This window comes from Gopherus flavomarginatus, chromosome 20 (assembly GCF_025201925.1).
Source record: "Gopherus flavomarginatus isolate rGopFla2 chromosome 20, rGopFla2.mat.asm, whole genome shotgun sequence".
In the NCBI taxonomy this organism is placed as follows: Eukaryota; Metazoa; Chordata; order Testudines; family Testudinidae; genus Gopherus; species Gopherus flavomarginatus.
This window is the reverse complement of record NC_066636.1, coordinates 22255539-22272807: the sequence shown is the minus strand read 5'-3', so window position 1 is coordinate 22272807 and position 17269 is coordinate 22255539. Positions and strand designations below refer to the sequence as shown.

Sequence of the window (17269 nt, the reverse complement as noted above, 5' to 3'; positions counted from 1 at the left end):
TAAAGGAGCCCTCTCCTGCCCTCTGATCTCTTACATCCACTGTAGGTAACCACAGAAGTGTAGCGTGTTACTTTCTCTCTTGCTCTCTGAGATTTTCAAAGCCGCCTAAGGGATTAAGACGCATCCCAATCCCAGAGGTGATGCTGAAAACCTCAGCCGGAGTTTACAGCCTCTGCCTTGCAGTCTACATGCACCTCGTGCGGTGGTGTGGAGGCTTGGAAGGAAACAGCTGCTGGGTCCAAGCCCCACTGGCCCTGTTGCTCTCGGCACGGAGCCTCAGAAACTGACCTGGCTGCCGGGAAAACTGGCTTCTCAGCTGAGAACAGAGCAAACGTTTCGCTCTTAGTCCAACTGTTATTGTCACATCTGAGCCCGCCCTGATCTGGGTTGTACTTTCCTCACAGCACCCCTGCGAGGCAGAGCTATCAGCTCCAAGTCAAACATGGGAAACTGAGGCACAGAGTGACGAAGGGGTGATGGCAGCCCACACGGACGAAGCTTTGATTTAGCCACATCGAACAGCGGCAGTTGGGGAGCCACAGCAGCATCATAGCCAGTGTTCCTGGAGCTAGCTAGATCCAAACAACCTCAGTGCAGACAGACCCTGAGTGACTCGTCCAAGGTTGCTCTGGAAGTCTGTGGCAGAGTGAAGACTCAAACCCAGGTCTCCCTCGCGACTAGGCCATCCTCGTTCTCATAAACCCTGCCTCCAGCTGCCCAGCCAGATGCTCCTGCTGCTTACAAGTGACATTCAGCTGCACCGCTTCCTCGCTGTGGCCTGCCTCGTTCTCAGCCCAGCAGGTGACGTCTTTTCGGTTAAAGCTGGAGGAGACGTTGAAGATCTGCAGGGTGATTTCTGAGTCCGACCTCTGCGGGGACAGAGAGAGAGAGCGCGCTCAGCCTGCTATGACACCAGCATCGTGACACACTCTGATCTGTAGCTCCCTGCACAGAGGGGCCATTCGAAAGCTCATGCCCCAGGAGGGAAAAGCCTGAACTATGGGAGAATCTCCACTTGCTGTTGCCATTGTAGGGACTTGGACATGCTGCCATGTTATTCGGACGCCAGCCTGCAGAGGGCAAGGGCAGCACAAGGGAACTGCGTGCAAATATCCCTCTTTCTGCAGGATCTAGGCCAATTGCTTGTACTAAACACCCCATGGCCTGGCCTAGCTCATAAAAAGGACAAGGCAGCAGGGTCAAGTGGTTGGAAGATCAGCCTGGGGCTCAGGGCACTTGGAGTCTGATCACTGCCTGCTGCATGGCCATGAGCAAATGACTCCCCCACTCTGTGCCACTGAGATTCGTCTCCCACCCCTTGTCTAGTCTGCAACCTCTACAGGACTGGTGCTCTCCTTCACAACATGTATGTACAGCACCTGGCGCAACAGGGCCCTGATCTCGATCACTGAGTGCTACTGCTTTCCTAACACCGCGACTGTGATTTGTGGTGTGCTAGCACCCAAAGGCACGGAGTCAAACTCTGGTGTGTTAAGTGCTCAGCACCCTTATAAGTAGAAATGTACAACGGGATCTCACCTCAGCGTGACCCCTGCTGTTCAGTATTTGCGGAGAGGCAGTTTGGGGGGGTGGGGGTGGTCGGCATACAAAATACTGAGGTCTACAGTACTTAGCAGGCACCCCGCAGCTAAGGAATCCTTCATTAACAAAGGATAACAATCCCCCCTGAGGGAAACTGAGGCACAGAGCAGTCATATAGTCCGTCACTGGCAGGGCCAAGATTAGAAGTCAATCAGTGCAAGGCTCTTCAGCCCATGCTCCTGCCACTACACCTCCCTGGTTTGCTGGGTACATGGCTTCTAGCCATTGGATCGTGCTGCTGCAGCGAAGGGGCACGTCTCTCCTGCAACACGGGGAGCTGGCGAGCAGGGAGCTCAGTTTAAATGGGGCTTGGCTTCAGGCCTCCTGCAGGGGCTCTGGGGGGTGCCCCAGGTCTCTGGGGCCATGAGTGGTGGATATTTTTTAAGTGCAACTGTCTGCTTTGAAAAATGTAGATTTTTTTTCCGTTTTAAAAACTCCCCTAAAATTGGAAATTTTAGATGGAAAAAAAAAATCACATTTTTCCCTGGGCCGTGGACAGAGTTTTCAACCAGCCCCAGCAGGGACCCGGAGCCGGTTTCTGTCCCTCTGAGCCCGAAACCATAGCGACCGCATTGTCTTTGCCTTGGTGATGACGGCGGGCTCTGATCCCACGTCGGGTACGATCCAGCGCCCATGTGCCCGCGGCTCGCCCGTGAAGTGGCACGTGAGGTTCACGCTCTCACCCTGCTGCACCGGCACGTCCTGGTAGTCGATCCAGATCTTTGGCGGGTCTGCCAGAAAGAGGGGAGAGAACAAGACGTTGGCTCTGCTCTGACCCCCAGGAGCTGCCTTTCGAGGGAGAGGGGCCAGGGACAGACAACAGCCAGAGACTGGAAGGACCTGGGAACCGACCTCAGCCAGGCCCTTGGAGAATCCAGCCTGAGTGTCTCTGAGCCTGGTGCCTGCTGGGACAGAGCCCTGCGGGTTTGGCCAGTGCTGTGGGGGTGCTCGTGTGGTGCTCATGGGGTGCCCTGAATTAACAAACCCCAAAGCACCACACTGGGCTCCAGAGGGAACCCTGGGGCCTGGCCCTTGCAGAAACTCGACTCGCTCTCCATCACCCCAAGAAGTCATTTGATTTCCCCTCACTTCTGGGACCCCTGATGAGATCATGGCCCCAGGTAGGGAGAGGAAGCGCCATTAGCAGCCAGCTAGCAGGGCAAGAAGGGAGAGCAGGCCAGATCCTCGGCCGGAGTCAGCTGGTAGCACATGGGGGCCAGGCTGAGACACGTCCTGGCCATGATGCCCATGCCTCTGCTCCCTGGGCATCATCAGGAGACAGCGCCCAGCCACGCCAGGAGCCTGTGGGGGAGGGGAATCCTAAGCCAGGCCCTCCCACACTGTCCTTCGGCTTCCTCTTTCTCTGCTCTCCCTGTCACCCATCCAAGCCAACACCAAACCCACATGGATTCTGCCTGCTGCCTCCCCCAGTACTATCCTATGGGAACGCCCCACTGCACCCCCCAGTACTGCCCCACCAAAATGCCCTGTTGCCCCCCCACACACACACACCTGTGCCCTAGTATCGCCCCATTGTCTCCAGATTTACCCTGGTGCAACCATGGTGCAGAATCAGCGTGAGGCACAGCAGACCCCAAGTCCCTGTGGGGTGCACGTGGGGCGCAGTCGGTGCACAAGAGGCTGCGGGTTCCCCCGCACAGCAGCCTGCCCCACTCACACACCCAGCCCCACCCTGCTCCACTTCTCCAGAGCCCTACCACAGCGCTCGATGGTTTCGTCCTTCAGGGACATTTCCTCTCTCTCCTTCCAGCAGCTCAGGGACTGGTTCCCCAAGTCAGCCCGGCCGCTCTCCTGCCACAGCTGCAGCCAGCGGATCTCACATGAGCACAGGAAGGGGTTCCCCACGAGCACCCTGGGCAGGGGAGAGGGATGGGAGGCAGGTCAGGTGGAATAAGGGAGGGGAATGCTAAGGGCTCTGTGTCAGAGCTGGGGGAAATTTGGCTCTTGCTGGAGCTTGGCGGGGCGACAAAGCTCTCACCCCTGAGCCGACCCCATCCCTGGACTCCGCGTCCCAGGCAGTCTGGGATCCAGAAAGTACAATGGGAACAGAGCTCATTTGGCTCCAGAACAGGCAGAGTCAGAAAAGGACAGGGACCCTCAAAACATTCAGCTAATGGGCCAACGCGGGGCTGTCAAACCCAGGAAGAGACCCCTGGTCTAGAGCGAGTGGAACGGTTTGAGGGGCAAGAGAGTTCACTTCACCTAACATAGAACCCGATCATGGCCTTCTAGAGCAGATCTGGAAACTGGCTCCTAGAACACGAATCTAGAACTGAACTGGAAAGAGGGTCCTAGAAGAGGTCTAGAACCGATCGGGAAACGGGCTACTGGAACAACAGGCTAGGACTGAATTAGGAAAGGGTTTCTAGTCAAGCTCTAGAACAGGCATGGAAACCTAGAACATGTGTCTAGAACTGAACTGGAATGAGGGTCCTAGAAGAGTTCTGGAGCAGGTTCAGAAGAGTGCAGCACCCCAGGATTTAAACAGAAACCGGTCTGTGGACTCAGTGTTGGACAGAGACCCAGCGCAGTCACTAACTCGCAGCCACACCCAGATCCCCCTGTCCCTCGGCTTGGGAAGGAAGGACGGCTCCAGGGCAGTTGTTAGCAGGTGGCACCCGCATACACCAGTTCTGGGGTTGGCCCACCCACGACAATGGCCCCACCTTTGGGGAGTGACTCCAGTGCAGTGACCCTGGGGCACCAGGCTCTGAGTGGTGCTCTGGCAGGCGATGGTTTGGGAAAAGGCCCCCGTCCAGGTTCACTTACAGTTCCTGGAGGGCCAGGTGGTGGAACGTCCGCCAGGAGAGCGACTGCAGGTTGTTAGAGGAGAGGTTCCTGCCGGCAGGAAGAGAGATCCCCACTGAGCTGGGGTGCCGGGCCCCCCCACTGCGACACGGAGAAAGCCACGTTCCTCCCCGGGCTGCAGTGAACTGACCCAAGCCTGCCTGGTTCAGAGCATTCTCCAGCTCCCACTGGGCACATGGCAGCCCATGGGAGGCTGGAAAGACCCCGTCCACCCTGACTGGGCTGTTCCCCTCCCCCAGCCTGGTTAGAAATAAACACACACCCCGCCGCCCTCGGCGAAGACAATTCCACAACCTCCGGGCACTCAGCCCTACCCATCTACCAGGCACCGCCAGGGCCCTATAACCACAGTGGCTGCGCTCCGCACAATTGCTATGGTGTTTATCCCCTTCAAGTACAGGAGGGAAACTGAGGCCCAGAGACACTAAATGACCTTGGCCAAGGTCACCCAGGGAGTTGGAGGCAGGTCCGCACCCTTTCTCTCTGCCCTGATTGGCCTGGGTTGCCTTTGAGCCCAACTGCTCCAAATGATCACCTCTGGTGCCCCCCAGCTTTTCGGGGCAGGGCCTGTGGGAGCACCGGAGAGCCCCAGTCCTGGAGCAGAGCCCCGTGGAGCAAGGTGCTGTACAGACACACAGTGAAGACAGGGCCCCTGATTCAAAGGGTTGATAAGAGACGAGAGAAGGTGGTGGGGAGAGACAGAGCACAAGGAAAGCAGCCGACAAGGCCGGGCACCATGACAGGCTGTAAGCAGCGCCAGCTCACCGGCTGCCTAACTGCTGTGGCGCCTTTTGTGGCTTTCACACCAAAAAGCCGTTTGAAGAAGGTGTCTAACTCACTTAGGCACATTTGTAAATCCCCCCCAAGTTGCCCCTCTGCGTTCCTAAGCACCTAAATAGCTTGGTCACCCCAGGCCCCTGTACTGGGCACAGTCACTTTCACTAGGGAGCAGAAAGCGCTGCCGTTCGGATCTGGGGGCACCGGAGAGGTGCATTATGGGAGCAAAGCATTGGCTGTCCCCCAAAGCAGGGCCTTGTGGGCGGAGGGGGGTGAATCCAGGCCCCTCCATCAAGCGTTGGGGAGAGAACGTGTTCATTCTCCCAGCCAAGTTACCCCCCCTTGGGATCCAGGGGAGCCCCCTACACTGCGGCCAACACCCCCGCTCTGCCCCAGGGTCGTGCTATTGATCCGAACCCTTCAATCCAAGGGGAGGATCACCCGGAGGGAGGGGAGGGGACGCCTTCGTGGGGAAGGTGGGAAGGGATGGGGGGGGTTGAGGAGTGATGCCAATCCCTGGAGAGCAAGGGAGAGAGACACCTGTCCCGGAAATGGGGACAGGCAGGGGGTTTGCTGCATGCACATGGACAAGGGACAGGGACTCCCACCCCAATGCGGTCGCTTGGGGGCACCGCAGCTTCCCCGTGGGGTGGGCTGGGAAAAGGCCTCCCTCCTGCTCAGATCGATGATTTCTCACTCAGCAGCAAAGCCCTGCAGCCCATGTCACCCCCCTCTCCAGGGCTCCGCTCCCCCCATCCATGTGCCCCAGCTGCCAGGGGATTGAGTTCGGCTGCTCACCTCGATTTCAGTCGGAGAGACAGCTGTGCCCGATCAATCCCCCTGGCCTCTAGGCAGGGGAAACAAAGCCACCCAGCAGGGGGAGGAGTTAGCCGGTGCCTGAAACTGATGGATGGATGGATAGATAGACAGACGTGTATCAGCTGGTGAAGCCAGGGGCTGGCTAACGCAGCATCCTGGCCCATTCAGGAGGGCCCAATCCAAGATTTAGGAGACCCGAGTTCTAGTCCCGCCACTAGCCTGCTGGGTGACCTTGGGCAAATCACATCCCCCCTTTGTGCCTCAGTTTCCCCTCTCACCTTTTGTCTGTTTCGACTGCAAGCACTTCAGTGTGGGGACTGTCTCTCACGATGAATATGTACAGCACCTGGCGCAGCAGGGACCCATCTCAATACGGCTACAGGTTGCCCATTGCCCTGAAAAGACGGGGTCCCCCTTCATTTGGGAAAAGGCTGGCCCCGCGGGGAAGCACTGGCATGGAGCGACACGACAAGGGCCCTGCAGGGGGCACTACTCACAAATGGGTCAGCTTGGGGTTGGCGCGGAAAGCGTCGGTGGCGATGTACTGCAGCCCGGAGGCGGCAATGGTGCTGGAAGGGAAATGCAAAGAGACATGGCGAATTTCCAGGTGCCGAGGGCCGATGCCATGGCAACCCTCACGCCCATGGAGTTACGCCATGGCTGAACTTGGCCCAGCAGCTTTTCCTCTGAGCCACAGCCCAACTCCCCCACCCCTTCACAATACCTTGTGTGAATGCCCCCCCCCACCCCCACCGGACATCCCCTGCCTGGTTCTCTGATTCCCCCAGGCAGCCCAGCACAGATTAGAGCAGCCTTCAGGTTGCTCTAAGTGACACCAAAGTCTGGGAAGAGCCAAGGAGAGAGTTAAGGCTACCTGAAGTCCGCATATCCCTGCCCCTCTTATACACCCCTCACATGCCCCCCCATTCTGCCCCCTAAACCATACACATGCAAGGTTGGGGCTACTCACAGGTTCTTCAGCTCCCGCAGGGACTTGGTGTCGGCCTGAGTCAAGCTCGTCACGTCCTTCTGGTTCTCGATGACGCTGCAGGAGAGACACAGCCCAGCACGGGGCCCATCAGTCCCACAGGGCCTTTCCCCTGCCCCGCAGAGCCAGGCTCTCTCCCCGCACCAGGTTGAGCATCAGCCGGCTCCAATCCTGCCCTGTCCTGAGCCTGTGCCAGTGCTGTGGGGTGGCGTTGGCAGAGAGCCCGAGGGAGGCAGCCAGGAAGAGATGCTATCGACAGAGCCGTGGCTGCACGGCGAAAGCCAACATCTCAGGGACTCCTGCGTCGGGCAGCCCCATCCCAGAGTCATGGCTGCAAAGAGCCACCGAGCCCTCACCCCTGTCTAGTGGCCTACGCAGCCCCCCTGCTTTCATGGCAGCCCCGGGGCCTTGGGGCAGCGTGGCCTACTGGATAGTGCACACTACTGGGACTCAAAAGACTTCAGTTAGTTCCCAGCTCTGTTCCTGGGTGACCCTGGGCAAGTCATGTCCCTCTTCTGTGCCTCAGTTTCCCCACCTGTACAATGGTGATAATGACCCTGACTTCCTTTGCAAAGAGCTAGGGATTGTCATTAAAGGGGCAAAATGAATGTATCTGGAGGCAGGGAAGGATCATTAGCCCAACTTTATAGATGGGGAAACTGAGCCACACCATGATTACAGGCCAGATAGACAGGTGCTCTCAGAGCCCATGATCAGGGCTTAATTTCCCAGGGCTCAGCTCCCCTTCAGGCCAGACTATACGATATCCTGGAGTTAAGATCAGGGCCCTGCACTGGTAGACGCTGCTCAAACATGGTGAAGTGCTTGGAGCCTCCCCAGCTGGGACGAGCACAGCAGGATTTTCAGGCTGCACCCCGTGGACAATTGGCCCAAGGTCACACAGGGAGCAGTGTCAGAGCCAGGCCTGCAGCCTAGGTCTCCTGAGTCCAAACACGCGGCTGGACGCACCAGCCAAGCCATGGCACGTGGCGGCAGCAGACACGTTTCCAATTAACCCTAAAGTGGCTCCCGTGGGACAGCCGGGGATGGGCACAGCCGGGGATCAGCCCCAGGCTGCTCATGCAAACCAGAGCCGGAGACCCCCGGCTGACGCCAGATGCTGCCTAAATTTCCCCAGCTCCTTCAGCCAACACTGCGGTCCTGGCCCATAGAACACCCTGCTGGTCTAGCCTGGGGCTCCCCCCACCCCGCCCCCTGGCCTGCAAGGCTAATGACACCCCTCAATCCTGACCCCTGCAGCTCTGCCCAAGCCCCTCAACCCCCATCTGCAGCCCCCCAGCTGCCCCAGCCCTGGACCCCTCCACTCAATCCCCTAAAGCAAATTCCAGGAGCCCCCTGGAGGCTGCTTTTATTACTGCACCTCTTTGACCTCCCCCCCACCACTTCCCACTCGTGTTCAGGACCAAAGTGGCCTTGAATTTTGGGGGTGGCTGTTTCTGGGGAGCCCCGTGGGGCCTGACCCACAGAGGGGGCTCAGCTGCAGGGCCCAGCCCCTGCGGGAATCAGCTGGAGACAGTGGAGGGGTGGGGTGGGGATGGGCCCCCCCACGGCAATTTCTAGGGGTGTCAGGGGAGGAAAGAGAGTTGATTCACGGGGGGAAGGAGATGAGTTTCCAAGGTATTTTAGGGTCCCGATCCTGCCCCGGTTGAAATTAATGGCCAAGCGTCCGACTGGGCTCAGAGCACAGACTGCCCCCCCATACAGAACCCACCCCACCCCCTGCAGAGTCCATGGGGCATTTCACCAGCTCTGGCCCCAATCCCACAAGCTGCATCCTGCTTGCAGGTAGAGACCCCAGCACAAACCCCCATCACAGACCCATAGAATCTCAGGGTTGGAAGGGACCCCAGGAGGTATCTAGTCCAATCCCCTGCTCAAAGCAGGGTCAATTCCCATCAAAACCAGTCCCATACCCCTGGGCCAGCCTGCCAGATCCCCCATCTCCTGGCCGCGCCCCTCACGCGATCACGTCCCCGCCTCGCAGCGACCAGCCTAGGCAACGGTGGATCAGGCCAAGCACACTTGGTCGGATCGGGGCCCCTTGCACCAGTGATGAAGGGGAAGGGGGGATGCCCAGAGAGTGATCGAGACGGGACAATGCGATGGATCCCTAGGGGCAGGGTCCCTTTAATCCCATCGGCCCCAGCCAGGATCTGAAGGATGAGTGTCAGGGCAGGGGATGGATGGTGAGACACGTCTCGCCTGCGGTGCTTTATGATCTTGGGCTAATTCAGGGTCAAACCCAGCCGTTCCCCCCATTCCCAAACAGAGCAGCCAGTGGCCTGCACAGCTCCCCCTTCAGCATTTCGAGGGGACAGACAACAGTGCCACGCACCTCGGGGTATCCACAAGCAGGGAGAGCACCCCTCCTTCCTCCTCTGTCCATGGGGCTCCTCTGCTGGAGGGCCCCCCCCACTCCATGGTGTGTCACTTTCCCTAGTCTGGGGAATCCGATTGTAGCTGAGACCTGTCCCCCCCCCCCAAGCCTCACTGCATGTGGGCACCGATCATTGAGCAACCGGTAACAAGGTCAGGTTCGCTCAGAACCCCCTTCCCCCCGCAGCCGTAGCTGGGTCCTGGATCAGGGGCTCAGCGTTACGCGGATGAAAAGAGAGGTTTGCTCTCCATAGCACCTATCACTGGCACTGAACCCCCATCAATCCCACCCCCCATGACCCATCAGCCCACATTCCAGCAATCCACTTCCCTGTACCGCACCCTGGGGGGCTGGCAGCCCAGCAACCAGCCAGCCGTGCAGCGCAGGCAAACAGCCACTGGCACGCTGCAGCAAATCCCAGCCAGCCAGCTGCACATCACGCCTGCAGCGTGGGCTGGGCTCCCATCCCCAGTTCCAAAAGTCCATGCTTGAGCTGAAGGAGAATCCCCACCAGCTCTTAGCATTACAGAGACAATGACACACAGGGGAACAGTGCTGATTCTAGCCAGCAGGGTGCAGTGGCACATGCACAGACAGGCAGACCCCAGCCAGCGCACCATCACATCAGCACGAGGGCTACAGAATATTCTGCCTGCCTGTCTGCACCCCATGCCAGCCCCCCATGAATCGAAGGAGCACAGACCAGCGATCTCCACGGCCCCCAGAGGGGTAATGTCAGTCCCCTTGCTCTGCCGGGACCCCTTCCCGTTGGCACAAGGGAGAACCAACAGGCCCTGCTCTCCTGTTCCCACCAAGCAGGCGGAGGCTGAACACATGTGCCTGTTAAGAGGGGCACCAGAGGAAGGGCAGTCTAGGGGATGGGCAGATTGGCCAGGGGGCAATGCTGTGTACTCCTCGTGAACCCCACCCCAGGGGGCCAGGGCAGGCCCACAGGCTGACACATGGTGTTACTTTACACACGCTACATCCGTGGAAAGCAGGGAACGGCTGAGAGTGTCGGCTAGAGCCAGGCACAATGGGGCAGGGGCCAAGCTCTGCTGGTGCCCCTCGATCCTGACCCACAGCCCCTTGCTACCCCAGCCCTGGGCTCCTCCAACACACATTTACAAAGCTCAAATTGCAGGTAGAGCAGGAAACGGGCTTGACCTACTTTTGTGCGCCACGTATTCTGGGCCCTGCCAAGCCTCTGGGGTCACTCGGAGCAACCTCTAGGCTACTCTAACTCTCACTCTGCTCCTTATGGTCCCTGGGGGGCAGAGAATACCCACAATGCAGTGTGCTGCAGCCATGGTCCCAATCCTGGCAGGGGGGTGAAGGGCCCTTATACCAGGTTCACCCCAGCTGGGAGGCCCCTTGTGCACAGGGGGGATTCCCAGGGGACTGTTTTCCCCTTCTTTTAAGGGCCCTTTATGCTGCCAGAGCACCCTAGGGAGAACCAGGCCCCCATCCCCAGCTCCTGCCCCACCCCTGGGGTCCCAGCACCCAGCCACTCCAGCCCTAAAGTCAGCTTCCTACAGCAGCGCAGTCCCTATGGCCAGGCTGCGGCAGGGTCGTTAGCACGGGGCAATGGCCCTCCCCTCCCCTTCCCCCCAGCAGCAGGATCTGAGAGCCGCTGGGCCTGATTCACAGCCCCAGCTCCCTTTGGCCATCAAGGGGCCTTATTTCCTCATTATCACCCGCGTGCCTGCAGCTTGATGTCACCATCTCCACAGCGACCCGTGCGAAGCTCCCGGCATCTGTGCCCAGCCACAGAGCTACCAGATCTCGGCGCTCAGCTGTTTCCCCACTGGGGCGGGCCAGAGGGTGCTGGTGTGGGGCTCAGCATGCCTGGGTCCTATTCCTGAGTGTTCCCCTCTCTGTGCCTCAGTTTCCCCAGCTGTTAAATAGGGGGGCCATGACACAACCTTTCGTGTGCTTTGAGATCGGTGGGTGGAAGCCACTGAAGGCTGTTCCCGGGGCTGGATTCTACTCCCCACGGGAGCTTTGCCTTCAAGAGCGACTCTAGTTACTGACTCGTGATTTCCATTTCCTGACCAACGCGTTTCCCCTGCACCCTGAGTCAGGGGGCGTCGCTGGGTGGGCTGAGCTCCCATGCTGGGCTCATTCCGCTCTCCAGGGCCTGGTATAGCCAAGGGGGACGGAAAACTATTGACCACGAGAGCCTGGCACAGGGATCCAAGGGAGGGGAGAATTTCTCGTGTCTTGGACATTGGGGAGATGAAGCAAGAGAAATAGTTTCAAACATTGTCAAAACCTCTGACGACTGCCCCCCTTTCAGGAGGCTGATCTGTCTCGCGGACCGCCAGGTTTCACTTCGCTTTAGAACGGCTTGCTCGGGTCTGGCTACACTTGCAGCTGTACGGCGCTGGGAGTTAAACCCATCTTCGCACAGCTGAGCAGGGAAAGCGCTGCAGTCTGCCCACACTGACAGCTGCCGGCGCACTGGCATGGCCACATTTGCAGCATCTGCAGCGGCATTGGGAGCGGTGCATTGTGGGCAGCTATCCCAGCGTCCAAGTGGCTGCACCGTGCTTTTCAAAGGGGGGGGTAGCGTGTGACAGGGAGTGGGGGGGCAGAGAGAGTGGGTTTTTGGAGCCGACACTGTGTCAGCGCCCAGCCTTGCAAGTTCCGACCCCCCCACTCCACCCCTCTCCCACTCACTGAAAGCAAACAGCAGCTGTTTGTTTTTTTTCTCACAGACCAGATAAGCAGCGGAAGGGACCCCCCACTCCCTTCAAGCAAACACTAGCTGTGGGCCTTCCAAAGGGACCCCCCCCCACGCCTGCCTCCGCTCAGTCCCAGAAACAGGAGCTGGGTTTGTTTTTTTTGATAAGCAGCATCCGGAGCCCGGAGTTCACAACAAACCTTCCCTTAAAAGGATTATGGGGAGTTTCAAGAGGTCAGTCACTGCTTGCTACGGTTACTCCCCATCTACACTGGCGCCCCAGCGCAGCAGCAGCAGCGCACTACTCTATTCCTGTCGGGGAGTGGAGTACAAGCAGCGCTGCAGCTGCGGAGATACAGCGAGGCATGTGCCTTGCCAGTGTGGACGGGGAGTGAGTTACAGCGCTGTGGGCGGCTTTACTGCGCTGTAACTCGCAAGGGTAGCCGAGGCCAAAAACTCCAGAAGCGTCACGGCTCTCTGTGACTGACAAATTGCTGACTTTCTTCTTTTCCCCGTGGAACTGCAAACTAAATCCATTGGAATAGAAATACTGTGCTTACATTTCAGGGCATAGCACACAGAGCAGTCTAAACAAGTCATTGTATGAAATTTTAGTTGGTACTGACTTCACGAGGGCTTTTTCTGTAGCCTGCCGCAAACTCGGCAAATATCTAGATGAATTGATGCACCCCCGGAAGAGCTCTGCGTACCCCTGGGGTACATGTCCCCCCTGGTTGAGAACCACTGGTGTAGACACAGCTTTGAAGATCCAGGCCTTTGGAACATGGGGTTTAGGCTCCTAAGTCACTTAGCTAAGATGCCCCTTGCATCGCCGTAACAATTAGCATTGGTTATTATGGGAGTTTGTTTCTGATTGATAAATGATTCATAAAAGGATCAAGGTTTATTCTGACCACCCAACGGTCAGAACTTAAATGCCACCCCCCCCGCCCGCCCACAGCCCTTGCTAGCCCCACTCCCATATCGCACCCCACAGCTGATCGGCACTAAACCTTCACTCAGCTGGCACCCGAGGTGCCCCATCGCTGGCACTGCCAGGAACTGCCGCCCATCGCAGCAGCGGTGAATCTCTCCTCCGTGCAGTGCCCAGCACTCTGGCTTAGCTGCCAGCCCAGGGAGAGGCCACTTGATTTCCATGGGGGCTTCTTCCCAAGGGCTTAAATTGAAGCAGGTGCTGAAGTGCTTTGCAGGATGAGGGCCGGGGCCCTCCGCCCTGTGCAGGAGCAGGGCTGGCACCCAGGACAGGATCAGAGCCAGATGGGACCAGGGGCGCGCTGGGGGACGGGAGGGTCCACCACGAATGGGTTGGGAGCAGGAACAGCTGGGGGAGGCTCCCTGGCCTGCGCTGTGCTGGAGGTCAGACTGGCTGACCCGCATGGACCCTTCTAGGACAAGCCAGAACCGGGGTGGGGGGATGTTGGGGGGTGGATTTGCAGGCAGGAATCCCCCCTGAAACCGATGCCCAGTGCAGGGCCACAGGGGTGCCACACTGCGCGGCTTCAGCCAGGCTCTCTGTGAAGGGAAACACAAAGGAAACGCCCAGAGAGTCACCGGCTGCAAACTAGATGATGCTCCACAAACCGGGTTTCTCAACCCCCCCATCACCACTACCACAGCCCCAGGGTGCTAGGCAGCCTCACCCCAGCCCCCCGGGCACATGGCATTGCAGGCCCAACTACTGACGTACGGCCTCTGTGGCGGGATCGGACAAGGCGCAGGTAAATGTAGGGTCCGCGGCTCTGCTGGGGGCTGGAAGGGTCCGACAGAGCACAAGATAGGGGGACCAGAGTCCCGATTTTATAGGGACAGTCCTGATTTTTGGGTCTTTTTCTTATATAGGCTCCTATTACCCCCCACCCCCGTCCCAATTTTTCACACTTGCTGTCTGGTCCTGCTAAGCACAGAGCTCAGCTGGGGAGGTGAGGGATGCTAGAACCACCTGGGGGATATGGCTGCATTGGCCGAACGCCCATGGATGTGCACGAGCAGGGTGAAAACCAGGGCCTGGCTCCCAGCTGGGTCCAAGAACTGGAAATGAACCCGCATGTTCTCCGTGCCGCACTGTGGAACAAGCTTGTGTCCCGGCTGCAGTGAGTTTGGTGGGTCCTCGTCCAACTCCCCACCCCAAAGCTGCACCCAGTGCAGACGTTAACCCATTCATACCAGCAGCACCCCACCTCCAGCTAGGGTTAGCATCCTGCCCAATGTACAGACTGGGAAACGGAGGCAGGAGAAGGGCAGGACCTTTTGCAAGGCAGGCCCCACCTGGCTCTTTTGATGCCTAGTCATGGGCTTTAAGCACAAGGGAATTCCGCATCCCGCCTTGTCCCATGCTGCTCAGGACAAACTGAGAGCAGCCTCAGCAGAGCCACCATGTAGACAGAGCACCGGGGCTGCCTGCCAGGCCCTGTGGCAAATGCCCAGCGGGGGAGGGTCTGGTCGCTCAGCTCAGTGCACCGGGCTGGTTGGTGCTAAGGGGGTTTGGGGCGAGTAACAGTTGGCCCCAAAGCCAGGAATCCCGCCCAGATACAGCAGCAGGAGCTGCCCTGATCCTCAGCAGGTCGCAGGGACAGACCCTGGCTAAGGATCTGGCCGTGCAACTCTCCTGGAGCGAGACCCATTTACACCCGATGGGGATCAGGCCTGGTGCCTCCTGTTCACGCAGGGCCGGGGGGGGGGCCTCCCAGGAGCACAGCCCCCACCCTGCCATGAGGGGGGGAAGCAGACACAGGAGAGGGAAGAGGATGACAGGCCGTCAGTGCTACAGCATCAGCATGGGGTGGCAGGGGCGTCTCACAGAGACCATCGGTGTCTGGAGGCCAGGGATCACCCCCCCCCCCACCCCTTCACAGGCAGAGACCAGAGGGGCGGGCACGGGAGCGGCCCGAGATGACACAGTGAGGGAGGTTCAGAGCTGGGAACCAAACCCAGGAGTCCTGCTGCCCCATCGTCTACACTAACCACCAGCCCCCACTCCTTCCTCGCTCCAGGAATGGAGCCCAGGCCTCCCAACGCCCTCCTGTGACTAGACCCTGCTCCCCTACCAGAGCCAGGAACAGGACCCAGGAGTCCTGGCTCCCAGACCCCCCGACCCTAACCCGCTGGACCCTGCTCCCCTCCCAGAGCCAGGCCAAGGACCCAGGAGTCCTGGCTCCTAGCCCCTCCCAACCCCAACCCGCTAGACTCTGCTCCCCTCCCAGAGCCAGGCCCAGGACCCCTGGTTCCCAGCCCCCTCAACCCTAACCCACTAGACCCTGCCTAGTACAGCCAACATGTTTCTCCCAGAGAGCAGCTTCTCCTTATGAGCCTCCCTGGAGGGAAATGGGGGTGGGGAGGGGTCTTGCGAGCCCCCAATAGGGTCGGAAGGAGCTGGGGGCAACCGATAAGGCCCAGGGGGTGTCATGGAGAAGGGGGACCACAGGGATGGGACGATCCCTACTGTAACAGCCAGACTAGCTGGGCAGAAACCAGCCCCACCCCATGCTCCAGGGGCAGATCTAAACTCGAGAACACCCTGCTCCCCACTTCGAAATACCAGCCGCCAGCGCTCACCCTGCCCCCCTCCCCCAGCACTCCACCCCATGCTCTGGTGTCGCTGGCTGCAAAGCACGGCCGGCCTGAGCCAGTGGCATTCCCACACCCGAGGGAGGATCAGGCCCATGGCCCTTGGCTCGGACCCCCCCAAAGCGAGCTGGGCAGGGAGAGCCCAATGCAAAGCCCACGCTGGGCTCCTGTCCCCCTCTAATGCCCTGCAAGGAGCACCTGGAGCCAGGGCAGGACCCCTGCCCCCCAGCCTCTGCTTCTCCTTTCGATGGGGCAGCCTGCGTAGGGGGCATCGCCACACCCACAGAGCCAGCCAGGGCATTGTCCTACCCAGCCAGAGCTCTGCTGTCTCCCCCGCCCAGCCCCCTCTGGGCTGTGCCAGGCTGTGGGGCGGCCTGCCCCACGCCCCCACACAGGGGCTGCGCTAAATCCACCCCTGCACCCAGGGGGGTGGGGGGCAGGGGGGCTGAGCCTGCAGGGCATGGGCGCAGCGAGGGGACCTGAGAAGGGGAGCGGTTCCCCGCCTGGTCCCAGTGGGTCAGGTCTCCCCTGCCTGCTCCCATCCTAGCCGGGGCAGGCACAGGAGGCACACGGGGTCTGTCGCCCGTCCGTCCCCCCAGCATCCAGCCTGGAGCCGGGGCATGGGACAGGGCCATTCAAAACCCTGGGCACCTACTTATGGCCAGTGTGGGGGAGCCCTGGGGGTTGGATTGGGGGTCTCCACACTTTACATCTCGGAGCCTCTCCCACATAACACCCCCCCATGTCCCATCTCCAAAAACATCCCTGCTCCCCCCACCCCGATCTCCTGGGTCCCTCACCCTGATACCCCCTCCCTGCCCGCAATTCCCAATGGCTGCATGCCCCACGGCCACCTGCCACGGTGCCCCCCACGAGTTATAGCTCCCCCACCCCGGCCCCACCCCAGTCACTTGGGGGGGCGCTGGTATCTTCCACCCCGCTTTGCTCAGTCACTGGGGGGCATAGCCAGCTCCTGCCCCCTCCCCACTGCGCTCATTGGGGGGCGCTGCCAGCTCCCGCCCCCCCAGCCCCACTGCGCTCATTGGGGGGCGCTGCCAGCTCCCGCCCCCCCAGCCCCACTGCGCTCATTGGGGGGCGCTGCCAGCTCCCGCCCCCCCAGCCCCACTGCGCTCAATGGGGGGCGCTGCCAGCTCCCCCCCCCAGCCCCACTCACACTTCGGTGAAGTTCTCCGTCCCCACCAGCTGGCCCAGCCCGCGGAGGCGGTTGGGCTCCAGGCACTGGAGCGAGGTGGCCCCGTAACACCTGCACGGCCCGGGGCAGGGGGCGGCCCGGCCCGGGGCCAGGAGCAGCCAGGCCAGCAGCAGCCAGGCGGGGCAGCAGCCCGGAGCCGGGGGCATCCCGCGGGCACCAGGCATCGCGCTCCCCGCCGCGCCCGCCACCGGCTCGGAGCGTGTGTTCTGGGAGGCGCCCGGCTTAAAGGCAGAGGCAGGACCGGGCGGGGCGGGGCGGAGCCCGCGTCCCCCCAACACGCCCCCCAGCGCCGCCGGGCGGTGGAGGCTGCGGGCTGGGGCTGGGGCTGGCGCTGGCTCCGAGTCCAAACCCCCCGGGGCGCAGCGGGGATGG

At 60.3% G+C, this 17269-nt stretch overlaps 1 protein-coding gene across 1 annotated transcript in view; it reads right to left on the bottom strand.

Moving 5' to 3' along the window:
• The window catches only part of NTRK1 (neurotrophic receptor tyrosine kinase 1), a 28823-nt gene extending 11762 nt beyond the window's left edge, over positions 1 to 17061 (bottom strand). The window contains exons 1-7 of the mRNA XM_050930500.1: positions 16859 to 17061; positions 6998 to 7072; positions 6525 to 6596; positions 4393 to 4461; positions 3321 to 3475; positions 2185 to 2333; positions 743 to 869 (exon numbers count right to left, since the gene is read on the bottom strand). Coding sequence (XP_050786457.1) covers positions 743 to 869; positions 2185 to 2333; positions 3321 to 3475; positions 4393 to 4461; positions 6525 to 6596; positions 6998 to 7072; positions 16859 to 17061 — 850 coding nt within the window. The remainder of the gene's footprint in view (positions 1 to 742; positions 870 to 2184; positions 2334 to 3320; positions 3476 to 4392; positions 4462 to 6524; positions 6597 to 6997; positions 7073 to 16858) is intronic.
• Positions 17062 to 17269: the final 208 nt, after the last annotated feature.